Source organism: Charadrius vociferus, unplaced genomic scaffold, assembly GCF_000708025.1.
Source record: "Charadrius vociferus isolate BGI_N301 unplaced genomic scaffold, ASM70802v2 scaffold611, whole genome shotgun sequence".
In the NCBI taxonomy this organism is placed as follows: domain Eukaryota; kingdom Metazoa; phylum Chordata; class Aves; order Charadriiformes; family Charadriidae; genus Charadrius; species Charadrius vociferus.
The window spans coordinates 1,884,715-1,907,843 of NW_009646844.1; the positions used below are offsets into that span (position 1 = coordinate 1,884,715).

A 23,129-nucleotide genomic window follows, 5' to 3' on the forward strand; every position below is an offset into this window, starting at 1 on the left:
GTTGTCACACTTGTGGAAGCCACGTTTATTCAAAGTGGAATTAAGTCTTTACTTAACAAGATATTGAGCATGAGAACAATTTACCTTGGGAACCACGAGGACCTTTGTCACCTGAAATATTTAATTCAGGATTAACTGACTTTCTGTAGAATGTAACTGATTAAACTTCTAGCTGTAAACTTCCTGAGGGAAGCCTTAGGTAAATTCTGTGGTTTGTGTTATTTAGGTGGTCAACCCACATGATTTGTGGATCTTGTATTGCCTTAGAATCCATCAGTCTGTGTGTGAGTACAATCTCTGTACTGTTAGATGAGGATGCCTGCCTGCGGTATAGTTTTTGCATGTAGTAAAGGTTGAAATGCCTGGAGTCATCTAGATTTTTAAATTCACCCATTTAATAAAGTTGACTACATTCTGTAACAGTTTTGGTGATGTTCCCAAGCAGTTTACCTCTCTTTACTACATCTGGCAAGATAAAAATTTTACAGTTCTTCTGTTACCAAAACAGCTTTTTACATATTCTCATTTGTGGCCGAGCCAATCCCATGGTAAGTACACCAAAACAAGGAAAATCCGGGAAGAAAAAGTCTTCATTGTATTCAACCAGAAATAGGATTTGACTTGCAGATAATACGTTATTGGGAGCTTGATCTGAAAAGTTAGAAATTATTTGTGTACTATTTCAGTTGTGATGGACAAATTTTAAAACCTAAGCTGTTAGTGTGGTGAATGGAAGATCCTGTTTTGGTTTAACAAGCTCAGAGTATTTAACTGAGTGCTGGTACTTGACCACACTTTCTTCCAGCTTTGTAACCCATCTTCTGGACCCCTTGAGCAGCAGACTCTGGTATTGTTGTATAGCCAGTGCTCTCAATGCTTTATTGCTAGCTCATGTTGTAGACTGTTCAGGTGTATGGAGGAGGGGATCTAATACTTGCAAATCATGCAGAAGTCTCTGTGCTGCAAAGTGTAACTTTGTGAGGACTTCTGTGCTTGTTTCTCATGGGCGGTGTGAGAGAAAGCATGCCGGTTACACGGTTTCTGAAAGCTGTTGCAAGTTTGCCCGTCTCACAGTATGGTTTAGGAAGCAGTTCTGAGATCAGAGCAACAAAGACAGAACAGATCTGCTCCTTCTGTGTTAGCTAAGTAGTATTTCTTCCTGCTTGCAGCAGATCTATGCAGTCCATATCCTAGAATCAAAATTTGGGCTGGATGTCCACCTGACAGAAGCTCAAAATCTTTATTGTAAAATCCCTAGCATGTGCAGGGATTGGAAGTGAGATTTTTTTGGGTGTGTTTTGCATATTAAAAAAAGTACCATGAATTGTGAAGAATTACATGCTAGTTGCTTGAAAAATGCTTTCCAAAAAGGGCTTTAATTTGAGGCTTAACTAGCATTGTAAAGTATTTATATATTTCTAACATTTTCAAATGCTTACAGTTGTAATGAATATTTTTTCAGTACTAAATTAATCATCCCAACTCTTTTAAAATGCCCCACAGTATGTAGATGATGCCTGTTTGATGCTAGCCTTGGTGCCTTTTCTTCCTTGCAGTATTAGAACTTCTGCTCTTCTCCTGTACTATTACAAATGGCTGTTATCAAGTCAGGAAACCATTTCATTTTAGCTCTATTTTGATGTCACATTGGTGTCATGTGTACTCCACTTCCCTTCTCCTCTTTCTTCCACCAATACAGGATCCATGGTTTAGAGATTTAAAATATTCCTGGCAGATGTTTTAACTAGCCTGCTTTTAAATACCTCAGTGATGGAGAGTTTAGTGTCTATCCAGACAGTCTGTTGGTTTTTTTGTGTGTGTATTAACTGTCCCTTCAGTAGGCATTATATTTAAAAAAAACCAAAACAAACCCAACCAAACAAATAAGCAAAAAACCTCAAACAAATGCAAAACCCCAACCAACCAAGCAAAAAAATCCACAACAAAAAACCCAACAGAAGAAACCTCAATAACTGTCTCTTCTGCTACAGTTCTGTTTGGTACTTCTCGACCTATTCCTGGTGGCAGAGATTGCGGTTTTATTTCTCCTACTTAGCAGCTACTTACAGATTTGAAGTACCAGTACTATCACAGTCTTTCCTATAACAAATTAGCAACATTAAGAATTGCTAGTATTAGGCTGGCCAAAATGGCGTTCTCATTGCTAATGTACCAGTCTTTTATGGCTTTTTCCAGGACCAATGTGCAATTTGAACCGTTTCTTCCTTTTTTTTTTTTTTTAAAGTGGAAGATAACTTGGAATATATTTAATTGGGGATGATGTTTTTTCTTCTCTTCTGCTTTTCCTCCTCTGCCTTTTAATTCTTTCCCATTTATTTGTGTACACAGACATTGTCCTGTTATGTTGCACGTTTTCTGGGTATAATTTTGGAGTAGTTACAAGCACCCACCATTAACAACATTGCTTGGCTTATAAATTCTTGTTCTGTGTTTTTACTGAAATTCTTCGTTTTCTCATGATGTATTGTGTACCGGCTGATGAAAGCAAAGGTTAAGATAGAGTAGGACAAATGTAAATGGCTGTCAGCATGGCTTGTCCCTTTGAAAAACAAACACTGAGTCTTGTCTCAAGGACAAAGGAAACCGTTTTCTACTAATTCCTAAAATGGTTAAACTGCTAATATTATTTAAAAAAATACATGGAAGTACAGTATTACTATTACTACACTGAATTTTCTGTTTCTGTATTCTGCATTTCCTACAGAAGGTGCATCACAGGCAGCATTGCCTCTCAACCTAAGAGGTTTGGGCGCTGACCTCAAGCTTGGTAGGGTTACTCTTGTTCCACAGAAGTTTGAGAGGTGCTGAAGGATGTGATACGTACTGCCACCAGAAGTGATAATCCTGATGTACCAAATGCAGAATTGTTACAAAAACCTGGTCTATGTGCAAGTCTTGAGTCACCATTTTTTCTTCCTCATTTTCCATGTCTGGGGCTTAAAGTTAGTCATTAATGAGAAGGTTTCTAGTCTCATGAGAATAGCGTTTAGGAACTGAAAGCTCAGCCCCTTGTCAGTTTTGAAGGGGACAGGAGAAAGCATATTAGTGCAGACCCTTTCCTCATATAGTTTATCTGTTCATTTGCGCATGTGTGGGATTTTTTATTACATTTTTACCAAGTCACTTGAACTAGTGACAGTCTTGCAATACCTTACAGTTCAGAAATAAAGTTGTCTTAGCAAATAAAAACTTCCATTTTATCCTGTTGCTGAAGCACCTTCAATCCAATAGAAACCTTAAGCAGTGGACTCGGATCACAGCAGGTCCTGAGGCACGTGGTAACAAAACTGAAAAGGTGATATGAAGCATACTTCCTAAACTGCTTACAGTTGCATCTTTTGAATTCTAAGCATTTGTTTTCATAAACAAAGGAAGTAGTTTGTATTACTGGTGAAATTGGAAGTCTGTTGAGACCAGCTTTAGCATAGTATGTTATTGCCTCCTTTGAATACTCCTTTGAAGTATTTATTCAAAGTGCATCTTTAGTGCCAAAGGTAGTACTATAACAGAGGGATATGCTGAACACTTATCTTTATAAAAATTAACCCTAAAAGCTCGTAAATTCCCTGCTTTAACTTGGGGGGAAAAAAAATGAAAAAATCCATGCCTGCAGAGCCTTCAGCAAAAGCAATGCATGTAAATGGAAATTTAAGCCTTCAGCAGCTTGAGTGGTCTGTTGACTTATTTGAGAAGCCAGAAGCAATTGCCTATGAAAGCATAAATAAATGTCTGCAGGAAGAGACCCTATGTTTCCGAAGAACTGATGCTGCTAATGAATAGGGCATGTGGGAATGTAAGCAGAGGGTTTATTATGGTAGTTTGCTTATGTCTAGGAGATAGGCACCTTAGTTTGTGTCTTTGAATCGGGCTTCAAAGTCCCTGGTGACTAATTTTTAATGTCTGCATTTAGATGGGGTATAAATGATCAACCTTTTAATCCGTGTCATCATTGCTGTGCTATTGCTGTTTTTTCAAATGTTAGAAATGATATGTGATTTTTAGAAGTGCTCTAAGCTGCACTCAACATTGATTTGGGAGAACTTCTCTTCTGATCTCCATGGAAGTCACTATGATGCTCTCCTGCATTGTATTGGAGGAGTGAGTGTTACGTACAAACTGCAATGTAAGGCAACTTCTGTGCATTCAGTATTTTAACTGTATGTGTTTCTTGGCGATTGCATGTAAAAAAACCAATAAATGAGAGTGGGGAATTGGGATTGCGTTTTTCACATAAGAGGCAGAAATGGTGTGCCTGCTTTTAGGGGTAGGGTCATACACCATCAAGACAGATCTGCTGCCAGGTGTTAAAGCTGATCAATGCTTTTGTTACATATTTTGTAGATCTGGAGTATGAATAAAATAAAACTGTAATGTAACACATAATGGAGGGGCTATATTGAAAGGATGAAATCAGACTTTTTAATCTGTGCAGCTACTCTGTTTCTCTTCAGTCTCTCTCCTTCGCTAGACTGCATTAATTTTTTTCAGTCTTTCCTTATAGTTCTATGTTTTTAAGATCTATGATGAAGATATTGATGCTGTTCTGCGTATGGTGGGAGAGAAACTTCTGTGTCTTTCTAGAAATATGGTGTACCAAAACAGATAGAGTATTACACTCTAATTTTTATTGTGCAAAAGCAGAGCAAAGCACTTGCCTCATATTTTTGGGGGTACTTCTGTTTATACTTCTCAGACTTTTGGTTTCTCTGACAGTATTTTGCAACCACTTGGCATGGTGGACTTGCACTTACTGACTCTTGCACTGTAAATGCAGACACATTGTTGCTGCTACTTGTCCAGTTGGTTCCAATTCTATATTTGTTTTGCCTGTGGTAGATTTTTTTTCTTGCTGAGGAATAGGCTGCTTTTGTATTTGTACTTATGGGACAGAATTCTATTTTTTAGATTGCTTGTGGAGTTGGTGAGTAAATCCTGTCCTTTTCTTCATTGTAGTTGCATGCTCTCCTCCTTCTACTTTCTGATAAAGTAATAAGCACATAGTCTATTCTTCCTTATCAAAATTGTTAGTAAAAAGACTCAACCCAGCAGTATTCTTGTGAATGCCTAGTTGTGTATGTTCCTTCATTATGAGAGCACAAATATTAGTAAGTCATTATTTAAATTTCACCAGCTGTGTAAGTTCATGTGATATGTAAAAATACCAGCCAGATAAAACCGATCACGAGGATCGATACTACTGTAAAGAAACCATCAGATTGACTTAGGATGAGGAATTTCCTAGTTCTTATTCTTTGGTGCAGTGATGTGATTACAGTGGCATGATACTGTGAATGTTTCATGAATGTATACTGTCAGCACTGGGGACTAATGTGGTGTATTATTTTTATTCTACCTCTTTTTTGCTTTATAGGGTATTTTGTCTTAAAACCATTCTCCCCTTCATAAGTAAACAATATTGATAAGGGAAAAAAAGGTTAGTGGAAGGTTAAGGTTCATCTTCTACCTGGCATATGTATTAGTTTAGTTTATATAATGTTTAGATACAACATGAACAAAAAGCTGCGTTAGGGAAAAAAAAACACCCTCTAGCTAATTAACTGATTGAAGAGGTATCCATAGAAGTAATCACTTTAGGATCCAGTGTTTCCATCTGCAATTAGTCTTTCCTGGGAGAGATGGAATCTACTTTCCTCATGTGAACATAATTACTAATTTTAGGCCTAACGGATTTAGAAATGTCTGCTACTTTTACATAGATATAGTATGTGTTTAGTCCCGTGCCACTGATCCTGAGAGAGATATATGTTGTCCTGGCAAAACCTTCCACTTTCACATGACAGAGGCTGATAATCTCTCTTTCACTGAAGAAAGAACTCTGTGATAACAGAGGTTAAAGAGTTTAAACTCAAAACTGAAGTGGCATATGCTGTACCGAGAAGTGTGTGCCTTATGTAAGTAAAAACTTCCTGATATCTTACAAACTGGAATAGTATGAATTCTCCAACTAAAAATAAAATGTTGGGATTTTTGCTGTCCTATTCCATTACCATCTTAATTTATGAAGCTAAAATGGAAGTTAGTCGAAGCAATGTCTGACTGGTATTCATGCTGAGAACAGAAAAACTGAGCAACACTTTTGCTTAGAGAACAGAAATGAAATGCTGCTCTGCAATTCTAAGTGAACCTTAACATTTTATTTCTGAATACATAGTTATTTAGATGTTGGGTTTTGTGTTTTTTTTTTTTTTTTGGTACAGGTTATTAATGCTGCTTTAGCTCTGGCTGCCAGACCAAAAAGTCAAGTTGTGAAAAACAACATGGAGATGTATAGGAGTACATGGGAGAATCACATCCATGTTCTTACTGAAGCTGTGGATGATATAACAAGTATTGATGATTTTCTTGCTGTATCAGGTATGATAATTTTCAGAATCTGATTATTCTTCTATATGCTTTGAAAACGTCTCCTAACATTTAAAAGGAAACCCATGGAAGACTGGTTTGTGTAAGGTTTTGTGAAGCTGTTGCATCTGTTTAAAATGTCCCTGCATAGTAGGTGTTCCTACTCTGCATAATGTACAGCTGAGTAGAAGTTATTTGGGCAAACTGTAGGTGCATGAAGCAGAATGGCGATGTTACGGTGAGTATGTTTATCCATCATCACAGGTTCGTTTAGCTCTTAAGTTTTAAAATCCTCTGTGAGAAGTCATCTCCTAGAAAAGGAAGTACATACCAGTGTGCATACATATAAAACGTGAGATTCTCACAATATCCTGTGTTCGAATTACTGTGTTACTTCGTTCCACAGTAGTTGCTGTGATAGACAGCGGAAAGGACAGTGGGTTACTTTTTCAGGTTGATGTGTTTAAAAACACCTCATGAACAAAAAAAAATACACTATACCATTTTCAGTTAAAAATATTTGTTAAGCAAAATGTACTTATTGCAGAATCACAGAATGGTAGGGGCTGGAAGGGACCTTCGGAGATCTAGTCCAATCCCCCTGCCAAAGCAGGGTCACCTACAGCAGGTTGGACAGGAATGCACCCAGGCGGGTTTGGAATATCTCCAGAGAAGGAGACTCCACAACCTCTCTGGGCAGCCTGTGCCAGTGCTCTGCCACCCTCAAAGTAATGAAGCTTTTCCTCATTTTGAGACGGAATTTCCTGTGTTCCAGTTTGTGCCCCTTGCCCCTTGTCCTGTTGCTGGGCACCACTGAAAAGTCTGGTCCCATTCTCTTCCCACCTACCCTTTAGATGTAGATGAGCATTAATGAGATCCCCTCTCAGTCTTCTCTTCTCCAGGTCAAACAGCCTCAGGTCTCTCAGCCTTTCCTTGGCAGAGAGGTGCTCCATTCCCTTGATCATCTTTCTAGCCCTCCACTGGACTCTCTCCAGTAGTTCCCTGTCCTTCTTGAACTGGGGAACCCAGAACTGGACACTACTCTGGATGTGGCCTCACTGGGGCAGAAACTGATATTTCTGCAGATAATTACTAGAGATGTTAATAAAGGGAAGAAACAAGTCAATCTCTGATGAAGTAAACACATGAATCTCTTTAACCTACTATGAAGTCTCCTGAGTTTTAACATTCTTTCAAAGTCATTGCGTTAAATGATTCTTTTTAACTACACAACTGCTATTCATTTAAATGTCACATTTCAGATTATTTTTTTTTCCAAAATTTCCTTGGCTTGAAGAATAAAGTTAGATATTCCAGTAATAATTTGTGAGGGGGTGTGTGTGTGTCTGTCATTGGGCAGTTGCTCTTTTCAGAGTAGACTCCTGGCTTTTTGGTGTATTTTGTATTCATTGGTTGAGCAGAGTTGAATATTTCACAATAAGTAGAGGCAGAAACTGTAACTTAAGTAGCAGTGATGTGTGGGCCTACATATCATGAGGTCCAAAAAAGAAAACATTCATGTATTTGCTCTAAACCATCTGTAGATTATCATCTGTAAGCTTTGGTAGAAGCTTTTGGCACATGTTAGTTTAATCTGTTTAATTTCAAGTGTCATGCTTCTTAAGTGAAGGAACTCTGTCTACTCCTCAGTGTATTAGCACCATTACTGTGTTCTGAGAGAGTAAAACATTCTTATATTGCTCTGTCCAAATAGAAACGTTAAATGAGTAATAGAAGATGGTATCTAATTTTTTGGGAAACTACTTGGTAATTAGGACAGATAATGTACTTGGAGTGTTTTGCGTCGTGTTTGAGATGAAAGGAATACGAGAAAAGGTTTATAATGGATCTGTTTTTTTCTGTAGAAAGTAGAATTCTACAGCATATCTCAACATGGGCATATTGGGCAGAAAAATTTTTTTAAATAACATACTTCATTCAAAATTGATACTGTGTGTTGTCTGAATGTCAGATACTCACATTTGAGTTGAATGGCTGAGTTTGCAGCCCTGACTGCATCTTTCAGGTTGGCAAGGGAAGTGATTAATCCTGTAATGTTAAAATCATATTAAAAAATAGAGTATACTTTTTGTAAATGCAGTACACACACCTTCCCTAATAGTTCTGACCGTTCAGAATTCTAGATCATACAACAGAATTGCCTACTTAAAAATTTATTTTCAATTGCATCTCCAGTTGATTGGTCAGATTTTTCTAGCAGATATAAAATTTACTTCCCAAACATGATAAGGCTTGGGTATAGCTATTTTGTGGTTTACATTATGTATCTGCTTTTCACTCAGTGTCTGCATTACTGATGATTTTGGGGGTAAATTCAGTACTTTTAGCTGCATTTCTACTATGGACACTTTTAAGGTACAACGTAACTCCCATTAAAGTCAAATTCGCACAGAGCTCAGTAGCATGTTTTTTGAATCCCTGTTGTTGTGTTTCCGTCCTTGAAACAAGCTGAATGAGGGAGTTACAGCTGAGAGGATGGGAAAGAACAGATCTCCCAATGAAAAGGTCTTGTGACTGTGCAACCTGCGGGGTTGCTGAAACAAAACGTATGCATTCAGGAAAATTGTGTCTCTCCCATGATCATACACGTACTTCCCTGATGTAGCACTGGCAGAAGGAGAATTCTGTGGCAGATCAAAAGGGGTGAATTTTGAGCTTTTGGAAGTTTGGTGGCATTTATTGTATGTACTAATAATGCTATTATTTTTCTACGTGTATTGGTCTCTCCTTTTCATATTCCTCTATCTTTGTGAACTGGGATTTTTGTGTTTGTTTGTTTCAGTTGTGTTTTATTTGAAGGAAGACTAACACTACAGAAGACAAAAGAAATTAAATTAGCTCTTTACAAGTGAAAAAGAGGTCTGATTGCAAATAGCCAGTTTAAATGATGGCCCGTTCCTTATCAAGGAAAGCAAGAGCTCATGAATTGTATAGAAAATGTCATTGCAATTATGAAACATTATAAATGATGATACCATTGTTCATACCTCCTGTGAACAGAGAATCAGTATCAGCTTAGCAGTTTTGGATAGTTAATTTATACAAGCAAGATCGTGGGTATTAATCTTTATAACCCACTGACATTAAGTTTAACAAATACTGTCATCCATTTATCATGATCATGTGAAGTTTAGATTCATAAAAGTAAAATGAAACGTGCTATTCCATTTGCATGATTTTCCAGGAAACTAGTTTTGATATGCTTCTAATTTTGTTAATGTTGGTAAATCTTAAGTTTTATCCTCAACTCTGCTCTTGTAAACTCCCTCTTCAGTGTCTCTTTCCTGATAAAGTGAGGCTGAAAACATAGTTCGTGATGTTCGTTTTCTAATGTTGGTTCTTCTGTGTTGTTTTAATACCCTTTATTCAAAATTACATGAATAAACCTTTGAATATAAAAGGAAAAACTGAGATGTCAGTATTTCCTTCCTTTGTATGTACGTTTTTATCTCCTGATGATGGTGTGTAATTGCAATCACTTGTTAATTGCAGTTTTTAAGTATTTTAACATTATTACATGTTAGAAAACAAGTAAGAGAAAAGTTAGATCTTTTAATGCTAGAGTTAACTTCTACAAATGTTATAGGTAAAAAAGGCATCAAAAGTGCATTTATATGTAAAAAATTCTCAAGACCTGTGATTTTTCTTTTCTGTTGTCTTCTTGAAGAGCTTGATTGGCAGACTCCTATGCTGCTTTTTTGTCCTCAATGTCCTTCTCCTTGTCCAAACTATAATTATTCCATCTACTGGACCTTCTCTCCAGCCTTCCATGCTTTCTGAGTTTTGGTCTGTCATATTTATAATATCACTGTGCTTAAATCTTTATTATATTAGCTCCTCTTGCCAAATTTGAAGTTTCATGTGTCCATAAAAACATTTCCTTCATCTCTTTTCTCATTCCTCCTCATGTATGAACAAATTCTCTTCCTCTTCATGTCATGTGTGCATATAACATACACCCTTTCCTGTTGTGTTCTCGGTGTGATGTTGTCTCCGCTCTCTGCCCTTCCAAATACGTCCTTAAAAATACAATTTCTCCAAAGTGCATTGACTCTTGTAATCTCATCAACACTTTAAATTGAACAGTTTTTGTTCTTCTATGATTCTCTTTTCTTTTCTCATCAACCAACAGCTGCAAGTCCTTCTCCTCAGGGCTGCTCCCAATCCATTCTCTGCCCAGCCTGTATTTGTGCATAGGATTGCCCCAACCCACATGCAGGACCTTGCACTTGGCCTTGTTGAACTTCATGAGGTTTGCACAGGCTCACCTCTCCAGCCTATCCACATCCCTCTGGATGGCATCCCTTCTCTCCAGCATGTTGACACAGCTTGGTGTCGTTATCAAACTTGCTGAGGGTGCACTCAATCCCACTGTCCTATGTTGCCAACAAAGATGTTACACAGCACTCAGTCCCAAGTACTGACCCCTGAGGAACACCACTCGTCACTGGTCTCCACTTGGACATTGAGCTGTTGACCACAACTCTTTTGAGCGTGGTGATCCATCCAGTTCTTATCCACTTGTGTCATTGACACTCGCTCCTTGTCTCCCCTGCCTGTCCTTCCTGAAGAGTCTGTATCCTTCCATTCCAACACTCCAGTCATAGGAGTCATCCCACCATGTCTCTTTGATGCCAGTGAGATCATAGCCCTGCAGGTGTGTGCACGTCTCCAGTTCCTCTTGTTCCCCATGCTATGTAACTTTGAGTAGAGGCACTTAAGCTAGGTCCCCATTGAAGGTGACTGACTTGCTTGCAAATCCTTTGTGCTGCTTTCCAGGTCGCCTTCCTTTGAGGTGTTTTACTTGCATTTCCCCGTGTGCTCCTATTGCCTCAGGAGCTCCTGGCTTGTCCCTGTAAGACTTCCGAGTGTGCTGCAGTGTACCCAGCACATCTTGGAGCAACAGGCTGAGGGCTCTCGCTAGTGCCCCATCCCTTAAACTGTGTCGTCCTTGTCATCCCTTGGCTTGTCACAGGCAAGGCCTCTCTCCCACATCAAGTCTAGTTTAAAGCTTCGTCAGTGAGCCCCGCTAGCTCATGAGCAAAGACCCTCTTCCCCCTTTGAGAATGATGACCCCATCCAACACTAGCAAGCCAGGTGCCACGTAGACCCTCACATTGTCAAAAACCCCAAAACTGTGGCAGCCATAGATTAACAGACTGAGTGTGTTTCTTCTAATGTGACTACCTGTAACTGGAAGGAGAGAAGAAAAAATAACCTGTGCCCCCGATTCCCCTACTTACCAGCCAAAGGCCCTGAAGTCTCTTTTAATCACTGTTGGGCTATGTGATGCCACTTAATTGCCACCCACATGAAAGAGCAGCAAAAAAAAAAAAAAAAGCCTTTTAATGTAAACCTGTGCTTATCAGAAACTACATTTAATTCATGGAAGGCAGCAAAAGGTAGGATGTTGCCATAAAACTCTTGGAGAAAGCAGTTTTTTGTGGGTTCAATCGTCTTCTGGCCTCAAATAAAAAAAAGAGCTAAGGGGCCACATACTTTGCTGCCATAACCTTGTAGCTTGTATTTGATTTCAGTGAAGCTTCCTGACTTTAACACTAGCAAAAATAAACAGTAAAAAAGAAACTTACCTTTTGTCATTTTTCCAAAGGCCCAGTTCTAAGGAAGCAATTTACTGATAACACAGAGGGAGCAAATACGCAGCTTCACTTCTTTCCTGACATTATAGTTTCAGATCTGAAGCTCCTGCTGCTACTGCAGTTTCTATACTTGGAAGAGATCTTTAGTACTTGATTAGGAAGCAGGGTGTCAGGTGAACTTTATTAACATGGCAAAATAGGAGAATAGAATCAAAGAGGAAAAAAAAAGACATTGTAAGAGAACTCTGGAGATTATCAGCTACAGCATCTTGTGCAGAGCAGGACAGACATCAAATTTCTGACAGAATTTAATTTCAGACTTTTTCAGTTGTATGAGATCCAAATCTTGTTACCTTGTTAATTGGTGTTAATTAACATACAGCAAAGCTTAAGCAATCCAACGCTTAAGCAATGCAACACTTAAGCAGTTACTCATTTACTGCAGTAGATGAGTACTAAAAAAAAGTACTTGACTATTCACTTCTCTTAGTTGCATCACTGAAAGAAGAATTCAGTTAGTCTGAGTCAGAGCAACTATAGTAGATTCTTGTAAATGTATTTTCGTAAAAGTTTTTAGGATTACATAAAAGATGACAGTTCAGAATAGTACTAAGGGCATGGTATCTGTACCTTGAAAAGAGATTTATTTGATTTATGTACGATTTCATAGATAGGGAAAAATACCAGAAGTATGCCGCTTATAAAAATTAAAAGCGATTATTGAATTGCTTAGGTCTCTAAAAAGGTTTTTTGTGTTTAATTTTTCAGTTGTGTGTACATTCTTTGGTAGGTAGAAAGGGAAGATACGTGCCTTTTTAAAACCTAAACTGCGACACTGTTAATCAGAAAAACTGTATGCATGTGTACATTTGTGTACATCAATATCTGTGTTGCTGTATGTACACACACACACATGTAACTTTATGTATTGGAGCTCTGTGAATTACTGCATGGCTTTTCTAAACTGATGATACTGACTGGAGTTAGGACTTCCTGGATGGATGCTCTGTGGTAATGCAGTAGTTGTGTTGTGGTGAAAATGGTAATGTATGTATAAAGTCAGAAAGCATGCCCTTTCTTATAGTAGAAAAGGCTTTACTTAAGCATTTCATTTGTAATTGTTTGCTTAAAATTATTTACTAAACTGAGCAACTGAAAGTTATAGGAGCAAACCATTACTTGATACAAAAATAACTGCAATTAGCATTATTGTAAAGCTTTTTTTGTTTTCAAGTATTTTAGTACATTAAATAAACACTTATTTAGATAGAAAGCAAAAACTTTGTTATTTACATAACAACACATTTCAAAATATCTTGACCACATATTGATGTTTCAGAATTTGCTTCAGAAGAAGTAGGCCTCTTTCTTACTTAAGAATGTAGTCACCTGTTTTTGCTGAAATGCATGTAATTCTCTGAAATGCCCATGTGATGATTATTCTCCTTCTTGGTGTTCAGTGTGGTATCACTAAAGCACTGCGCTAAAAAAAAATCCCAGTGCTTTATTATGTCTGCATAGTGCTAAAACCAAGTTGTTGAGAATTTTTGTAAGATGTCTCTGGCAGAAACATCCTGGATTGTTAGACTCATTGTTGACTGAATTTCATAGCAGCTCACTTTTTGTTTGGTAAGTTTCTTTTCGAAGCTGTTTTGGTTTTTAAGTGCTATTTTTTTGGGTTTTTACATCTTTTGAAAGAGCTGTGTGAGATGGACTTCAGTGTCTCAACTCTATCTGCCTGTGTTGTGTGTGATCCTTGTAGGCTTTGTGTTAATTTCTGTTGTATGGTTGGTTGCAGAAGTTTGTTGTTTTGTTTCCTACAGTTCTTTCCTCTCTCATTCCCCTAGACTCATGAGTACAGTTGATTTCACTAAGCAGTTCTGTTAATCTTACCAAAGTTTACCCTTAAGAGAACTAAAGTTATGCGGTCATAGTCTTTTTGAATAGTTCCCTTGGAAATAAAATCAAGCCAGTCTTTGTTACGAATCATAACCTCTGTTTTTAACAAAAGAAATTCTTAAATAGGTGATTTTTTTTTTTTTTGGACAAAACACAGTAAGCATTTCTTTTCCAATCTACAGCACAATGCATTTCCTAAGCTTAATTTAATCTTCCTTTTTTTTTTTTCTTCCATACTCAATGGACAGAGATATTTATATTTATAGATATTTGGGAGAGTGTTGCTTACTCGTCTGGATGATTCAGTCTTTCTCCTGAACACAGAAAAAGTTTGTTGATATTAGAATAACATAAAATTTTATGAATTCTCCCTTTAATCTTCCAGCCTGATGTAATTCCTGTTGGTAGCTAGGTTTCTAATAACGCCTGAAGTTTGTTTTTTCAAATCTGTGGCATATCCCAAGCATTATCCAATCTCATAAATAAAAGCAGATTGTATACTTCTCCAAAATGTTTTTTGACTCAGCTGTATTTTTTTAAAAATCATTCTGTCCTTTTAGTTCCTCTGACTTCTCACATACAATTATATGCAACTGCATTTCCAGTTTTTGTAATATTCTCTGAATATCACACATTCTTCCTTATCTCTGCCCCATAGTAGTGACTATTATAGTTATGTTGAACCGTTGTTCTTCGTTATCCAGTGTCATATTCTGTATAAAGGTATTCATTCTTAAGAAATAACTTTCTGTGTGCTGATTGTCCTTTTCATCTCATCATATTCGTTTATCCAGGTTTGTGTCATAGTCTACCCAGTGCTGCTTTTTTCTGGGACCTCAAATCATCTGAAACAGTAATTTATACTAGCCATTACAGTGTGAGGGTGGAAAGAGGCCAAGATGTGGGGGGTGGTAACAAGATGTGGGGGTGTTAACATCGTTTTGTTACATTTGAAGGGAACTGAAAGCTTTGTGTTTTTTTAGTATAAAATCCCTTTTTCTTTATTGAAACAGAAGCAGCAAACATCAAGGTGAAAATAGCTTAGGATTTAACTTGCATTAATTGATGACATTTTGAGAGAGAAGGCTGCTGAGCACCAGAAGTAATTAGCATAATTCACCCTGTCCTGCTCTGTGCATTCTGTCTGCTAACCAGAGGTCATGGTTCTTTTAGGATCTGTGTGATGACTCACACTGGTTGTCACAGATCAGCAATGAAATTGGCATCCAGACTAAAATTGCAGTTGTTGTTTCAGCTTCAGGCACTCTTCTGCTGATGGATTGAGGGGTGAGAGGGAAGGAAGTGTTAAAACATAATCGTTCTTTGTGTTGGGGTCATGTTATGCCGGAATCACACTGAATGATTTCTTCATTTTTTGATCTATATCTGTTATTTTGTAGTTGCAGGAATTACTAAATAACGGAGTTCCGTAAATAAGTTGGTCATGCAGTAGAGAAACATTGTATGATAAACAAGTTAGTTAATGTAAGGGAAAACAACTTAACCCGTTCACAGTGATCATTTCTGATGTTTATTCTTTAGCAAGTTCTTAAATTGTTTTGTTCTTACTACTTTTGTCTGGAGTGACTGAGGCATGTTGATTTTCTTTTATGTAATAACTGATGTTATTTACCCCAGATCAATTGCCAGAAGGTTTGGCTGGTAAAAAGAGCTGCTTGCTGCCCCATTGGTTTGTCTTGGGTGACAAATTCTGGATAGGAGACAACTGGAAGGAGAGTAGAGATTAGATACTAGGTTTTGCAGCTCTTTGTCTGCCATGTCTTCCTGCGAGAATACAGGTTCTGATTCTCATGGCATCATCTGTCCTCCACTATGTTAAATCGGTGTTTGGAAACAGACTGTATTTTTGTACTCTTTGCAGCATTACTAGAGAGTGCATTATATGCTTTAGACCTAGTATTTTTATTGTTTGCACACTCTTAACTTGTACAGCTAGTTTTTGCAGTATACTGATGACATCAGTATTATGACATTAAACTTGCCAAAAACCTTTGGAAATCAGTCTTCCTTCTGTTCTCTGCTTTGATTATCTGGAATTTTTGCATGTTAAAAAGTTGCTACGGGTATAAGCCTAGACATGGCAAGAGGTCTTTGTAGAGGTGCCATTTATAATTAGGGTCATTGTAAATACATAGAGGCAAATGGTAGAATGTTCAGAAGTGCTGAAACTGTTCTGAAAGTTTAGTGTAAGAAAATCCCTATGTTGTCTAGATGCCTTTTCAAAAATATAACTCAAACTCTGAAATCCTGTTCACCCGTATTTTTTTTGCTCCTATTTCACTGGAAGTTTTAGATGCACTGGGAAATTTATTGAATGCCAACTACTGAAATGCAATTAAAATTTTTGAAAGGTTATATTCAATGTTGTAGAAACCATTTTATATGTGATTTCTTCTCATTTTATTCCCAGATCTCTTCAGTTCCATAGAAAATTTCCCATTTCCTTCTTATCTCACCCCAAAATCTTCTAATTTCTTCCTTTTGAAGTTTATCTTCTAAAACTTCTAGAATCTCCTTCCTCCTTACGCTCCCATTCTCACTTAAAAAAAACCCAAAAAACCAAAACAGCCAAAAACTTCTACAACATTCTAGTACATTTCAGGTAAGGCTGTAAAACTTTAATGCTTTGTCTGCTAATTTAGTAGAACCACTTGCAAACAGAAACAGCTCATGACATCTCTGCATTTTTTTCAGGTGCACTTTACTCTGTTGTGTTTTTATTCAGTGATTTAGGATTGTATGTTAGCTTTCATCTTTCTGAACACCTACACTAAGCCTGCATTAAGGAAGGTGCTAGTCTGAGGTTACTGTAGTTCAGACACTTCTCCAGGCAGAACTTTTTATGCTTTACTAGTCACTTTTTCTATGCTAAGGTACACAGTTTTACTTAAGCCATACATTAAATGTTGGATGCAATTTGGTCTAATCAGAGTAGTATGTTATTTCTTTGTCTGAGGGGTTTTGCCTTTTGCCTCTGGGGTTACGTGAGGTTATGTCTTTCTCTTGGACTTTTTTTTCACAGTTTTAAAATTTGTCTGTGAGCAACAACTGTTGTCTTACAGGAGTGAGTCCAATGAGTGAAATTTTCCTTCTGTTGAAGAACAGCTTGCATAGAGACCACCCAGTAGATTTTTCAGGAGCATCACTGAAGAAGTTACTCATTTCCTATCTATATCGGCTAGCAAATAGTTAGGTATATTGAAGGAAGAATGAGGACTGTTGAAACATCTCAAACTTTGCTACTTCAGATATTTGCAGTAACTTTGCTATTGTAGTGCTATAACAAAGTACTATGAACTCATCAAAGCCAAGAATAATACAGTTAAGGCTGTTCACTTCAAGTCATGCATCACAGCAGTTATAGGAGTGATTGCATGTTTGTGCCTTTGTGTGTGTGTGATTATAGCTAGATTTAGTGGTGTCCTAAAATTTCTTTCTTTGCCAAAGCCCTTAGAGGCCAGTGCACTGTTGGATCATGTGTGTACTTCCCTTAAATTCCACATGCAGGTTTATTTAAAAATCTTGTGCAACTTGTAGCTACAATTATATTCCAGTTCCCTGCACAAAGACATTCTGCTTCATTTTTGTAAGTGCACTCATAAGCTCAAGTCACAGAATCTTGGACCTGTTGATGCTGTTGCCGTGGAAAATCCACCTAGCTCTTTGTCCCTGCTGGTTTCTGCTGCTGGGGAATGTGAGAGGCCTTTAAGCCGTGTAGAAGGGCCTCTTCCTGGGTGAGTCCCAAGTGTGAGTGGTGCCTCATAGCTCCTGGGTGTATTGCCAATTTCTTGGCTATGCAGTGGAATTTGTTGTCGAGTGCCTCCTGTGTGTTCTGTTGTGTATGTGATTTGAATCATAGTGGATAGGTTTGGGTTTTTTTCTGGTGAAAGGGGAAGCCCTTCTGGTTCTTGAACTGCTCTGTAAACTGCAGTCACACTAGAACATTTTTCATGTTCTAGAATGCAGAAGAGAGTCTGAAGTTTCTTCTGAAATGCTTCTGGTTAAAAAAAAAAACAAACCAAAAAGACCTCCCCCTCAAGTGCCCCCAAACTCCAACAACCAAACGTGTTATTTCTGGGTGGGAGAATGTTCTTTTTACTGTTTACAAAGAAAAACATTATAATGCACCTTTACTAATACCATTAATTTCTTCTTTATGGATACTGGAAAGATCTCATTCAGTCGAGACTCTGGGGTTGAGAGATCTAAGGTGCTCTGTGGTGCTTTTTTTGGAAAGCTGAGGTCGTCCATATAAATTTGTAGCGTTGCTACATCTTCGATTATGTTAAAAAAAAAACCAAACGCTTGATGAATAGCACTCAAATACAATGAATCATAATGCTAGGCCTCAGTCTGTAAGTATTTATAACATTAAATTTTAGATTTTGATCAGGCTCATGTTTCAGATTACTTTGGAGAGTTACAGTTATGAAGATGGCAGTCTGGACAGTGGAAGTCACTCAAAGTAAACTGCAAAATATACTGTAAATACTTGGACAAGAAGTAAGGGAATGACTTAGATTTTTGGCATGCTATCTTTTGTGATATAATTAGTTTTCCATCAATGGTTCAAAGTTCTGTTTCAGTTTATCACTATTTTTCCAGTCTATGTCGCATATTTACAGATGAATGCATTGTAAAAATTGCCAATTATAGATTTACTCTTAGCATAGCTATGGAGATAGGGAAAAACCCAAGATGCTATTCAGAGACTTAAGATTAAATTTAATGTTTTCATGCTGGCTTTCTGGCGTGCGCAATAGCAAAATATCATGCTGTGCTTTTTGAAAGAGAATAAACATAAGAATCTAAGTAGAGATGTATATGCGCTTATTTATGGTGAAATGATATTCAAACAGGAAGGTAAATTACACAGTGGGTTTCCATACCGTTTATCTGAATTTTGTTTGGACCGACTATAAGATGCTTCAGGATAAATATTAATTCATTAAGCTAAAACAATCAAGCTCCCTCTTCATGACTCTCAACCTGGGGTGTAAAAAATGGACTTTGAATTTTTCCCTTTTTGATCAAGGCTAAAGGCTTGCTCTGTGTGTCACTGAGCATGCAAAGCTTACTTATGCTGGTATAGCTTTCATTGATCATCAGTCTGATGACTCACCTGAAAGTTCATACGACATTGCCCTTGCTGGGCATATCCTCTACTGTCTCCTATGCTTTCTTTTATCCTGTTTGTCTTCCGTAACATTACATAACTGTTACTTCAACAACTCGGAGATTAATTTTGTGAAGAAGTAGGGTTTGTTAGTTTTAGTCCTGCTGCTTACTGATATGGATGTTTTTAGATGGAAGTAAGAACAAAAACTGTTCGCAGCGTTTAAGATACAGGCATATGGATTATGCTGGCATAGTAACACCCTTTTTTCTTTATTGTCTGGTCTTCCCTGCGAAATCCTAACATTCTTTACCTTTTAATCATCGTTGAGCTAGTGTGCTTCTAGAATTTCCTTAATTTACTTCAGAAATTTTCATGCTTAATAGTAGTAACTAATTTATAGCTCAGTATTTCATACAGACTTAGGACTGTTTTTTCGCTGTACACATTAATTTTAGTTTATTGATGTTACATGTGGTCTGTTTTATTGACTGATTACTTGTTACTGTGATTGCCATCTTCAGTTCTTCCTTGTCAACTTGACTATCCTAAATGAGTGTCGTGGTTTAACCCCAACCAGCAAATAAGACCATGCAGCTGTTCACTCTCCCCTACCTCCCCCAGTAGGATAGGGAGAAAAAGGAGAAAGAACTTGTGGGTTGAGACAGTTTAATAGAAAAGTAACAGAAGAGAAAAATAATAATAATGGTAAAAGAATATACAAAATAAAGTGATGTAATACAATTGATCACCCACTCAATGATTGATTGTCCAGCCTGTCCAAGCAGCCATCGCAAATTCCTGCCCCCTGACCAACCCCCATGTATATACTGAGCATGATGTCCATGGTATGGAATATTCCTTTAGCCAGCTTGTCTGGTATACATGCCCTCTCCGCTTCTATACGGAGCTGAAAAAGTCCTTGCCTTACGATAAGCATTCCTTAGCAACAATTAGGACAGTATGTGTTATCAACACTATTCTCATACTAAATCCAAAACACAGCAGCTACTAGGAAGAAAATTAACTGTATCCCAGCTGGAACCAGGCCAGTGAGAAAAGACAAACCCATACTTTGTTACTTCAATACTCTCTTTTTATGTTAGTCCTGAAAGTTTGGAATCACAATTTCAGCACCAGTCCCTGTGGAGCTGCTGGCTTATGTAATTGTGAAAGCCATCTGCTTATTGCTATCCCTTGTTAGCTGTTTTGTAATAAGTAAGTAACACTTAGATTTGTCCAGGAATAGTAGCTGCAAGACCATTTTGAAAGCCGCCTGGAAATCCGGTCTGTAGTTACCGCATGAATCGCTCATCCCACTGTTCACTGGTGCCTTTAAAAATCTCTAGATTGTGATACGCAGCTTTCTACTCTACAAAGCTATTTTGACTTCTCTTAATTACATCATATTTGGATATCTCTCTGTTCTATTTTATATAAAAGTTCCTACCAGATTGCTCAACAGAGAAATATTGTAAATATTGTATATGTATTAGTTTGTTTCCACTGATTACCACAAAACTCCTTAAAAGTTATCACCGTAGTAATCAGTGTTTCTTTGTCTGTTATCAAGGTTAATAGAACTTAATGTTTTGCATGTCACAACTAGCGACAGTTTCCTTTACATGAATGTCTTATTCCTGGAAATTTGTTGATGCTCCTTGTATCCATTTTGTTTTAACTGAAAATCTAGTGTTGCTTCCTAACTCCCTTTGGTATCCATATTCCTTGCCCCAAAAGTGGCAGACAGTCTGTGATACACCGATCTAAATGCAAGTTAGTCTTGTAACACTGATTGCTTAGACTGAAGGGCAACCATTATAATGGTGTTATACTTCTTAGGTCATCGAATCATAGAATTGTCTAGGTTGGAAGGGACCTTTAAGATCACAGAGCCCAACCATCAACAGTAATGCTGCCAAAACCACCACAAAACCATGTCCCTCAGCACCACATCTACCTGTCTTTTAAATACCTCCAGGGATGGGGACTCCACCACTTCCCTGGGCAGCCTGTTCCGATGCTTTACTACGCTTTCTGTGAAGAACTTTTTCCTAATATCCATCCTAAATCTCCCCTGGTGCAACTTGAGGCTATTTCCTCTTGTCCTAAATTTGTAATTGATGCACTAGGACCACTTGCTTAGGTGTGCCATATCCTAGCCACTGAATTGGACCATGTATCGCATGCTGATTTTGGGAAACCATTTTGGCAAGTGTTGTCCCATGAAAACCTGCTATTTCAAATTAGCATTTTCTAATTCAAGATTTTCGGTAGTTGTTACTAAGATTATGGGAATGTTTTAGCAGTGAATTTCTTGCATAATTGTAGAGGATAAAAGCAAATCAGAAAACATTCAGTAAATAGGACTAAGGAGCTAGGTAGTGCAGTTCAGCAGAGGACTTAGTCATTTGGATTATTTAAAGTTTCCATCCCCAAACTAAAATTTAATACTGAATTCCTGGTCACTTTTTACTGAATTTCAGTAAGTTGGTGCTGAGACCAGGTTTTCTCATCACAGGCTTTGCAGACTACTGGCCTATTCTTCCAGAGTTTTGAAGGCTGATGGATTTGGAATTCACTTTATATTTGATCTGGCTGAGTTCAAATTTGGCAGCCTTTGGAGCATGGTCTAAAATGCATGGGTTTGCAGATTGGGATTAATTTTTTGTGTGTTTATTTCCTAACAGCTTGGTTGCTAATAGCTTTCCAGCTGCAGCTGTGGCAGTAGCTTTTAATGTTTTTGTGCAGCTTTACAGAATTGATTTGCTTGCTTTTTGTAATGAGGTCTACTGAAAACATACACAAGTGTTCTAAGAAATGGTATCTAAAGAAACATAACCAAATGATAAAGGAAGATTTTTGATCAGTGGTGCTAAGAGTTTAAAGAGTTACGATGCTCCTGTGGTGCAGAATGCTAGACTTTCTGTTTCTAGGATATGATGCAAAACCTTTATCTGGGAGAGGACATTCTAAGTGCACAGTTGTGTTGCAGTTCTGAAACTTCTGGTGTGTGCTTTTACTACTGGAAGTTAGCCAGCCAGGCTAGTGTGCAGCATGTCAAAACCATGTTTTCTTTAAAAATGAAACTTAGGAAAACAGACATACATACATGCACAAGATGAGCAAAAGCTGATTTTTGAGATACCCCCTTGTGAACTTGATAACAAACAGTAGACCACTGATGATGTTTTCTTGATGATCAGAAGGCACCCTTTGGAACCTACAGCAGCTGGATACGGCATGTGCCTGTTCTCCACAAAGCTGGGAATCCTTAGCGCATCGGGGGGAGAGGGGAGAATGCAAAATCAAGGGAAGTGCCTAATGGAATTCATGGGTCGTGCAAAGTCTGACTTAAGTGTCTAAACTTCCATTGCCAGTAAGTTCAGCAGATACTTTAAATTTTGTCTCCGAAATATGGTGCGTGGAAGTTTAAAAAAAAACCAAACAAAACCCAAACAAAAAAAACCCAAAAAACAAACCACACACCTTAAACCAACCCCCAGACCTTACCCCCTCCAAATCCCCCAAAAAGCCCAAAAGAAAACAACACCTCCCCCCCAAACAACAGCAACAAAAGTTGTACATAATTTTTATGCAAATTATAAAACCAGTAATTGAGTTATTTTGGAACCTGACTACAAAAAGGCAAACATAAAGACAACGTTCCTCCACAGTTAGCTAAAGTACTACATTTTCTAGGGAATCAAAATACAGACAATGACTTGATAAATTTGGTTTACTGTTTTCTTGGCATTATTTCTGACTGTAATCGCACTGTAAGTGCAGAAGGTGTACTCTAGAGTAGTCTTAACTCCAGTATATATCTTCTATATACTTATGTGGATATACGCACGCACATACACATGTATACTTCATTTTTTCTGGTTGAGGGTATGTTTTGCTTGTTATGCTGTGGCATTATGTGCGTATCTTTGGGCAACAACCTTCCATTTCCTTATGTACATAGTTATAAAATTGCAGCTATAATATCATGGCCTTTACCAAATGTATCAATTTTTTTTACCAGTGTGTTTAATAACTTGTCATGAACATCACCAGTGCCACCTCCCCACACTTCCCCCCCC

The 23,129-nt window shown here is 37.7% G+C and overlaps 1 protein-coding gene across 1 annotated transcript in view; it reads left to right on the forward strand.

Annotated features, from left to right (window-relative positions):
- The window catches only part of CTNNA3 (catenin (cadherin-associated protein), alpha 3), a 518,658-nt gene that overhangs the window by 354,275 nt on the left and 141,254 nt on the right, over positions 1 to 23,129 (forward strand). Inside the window, exon 11 of the mRNA XM_009894002.1 lies at positions 6,240 to 6,396. Coding sequence (XP_009892304.1) covers positions 6,240 to 6,396 — 157 coding nt within the window. The remainder of the gene's footprint in view (positions 1 to 6,239; positions 6,397 to 23,129) is intronic.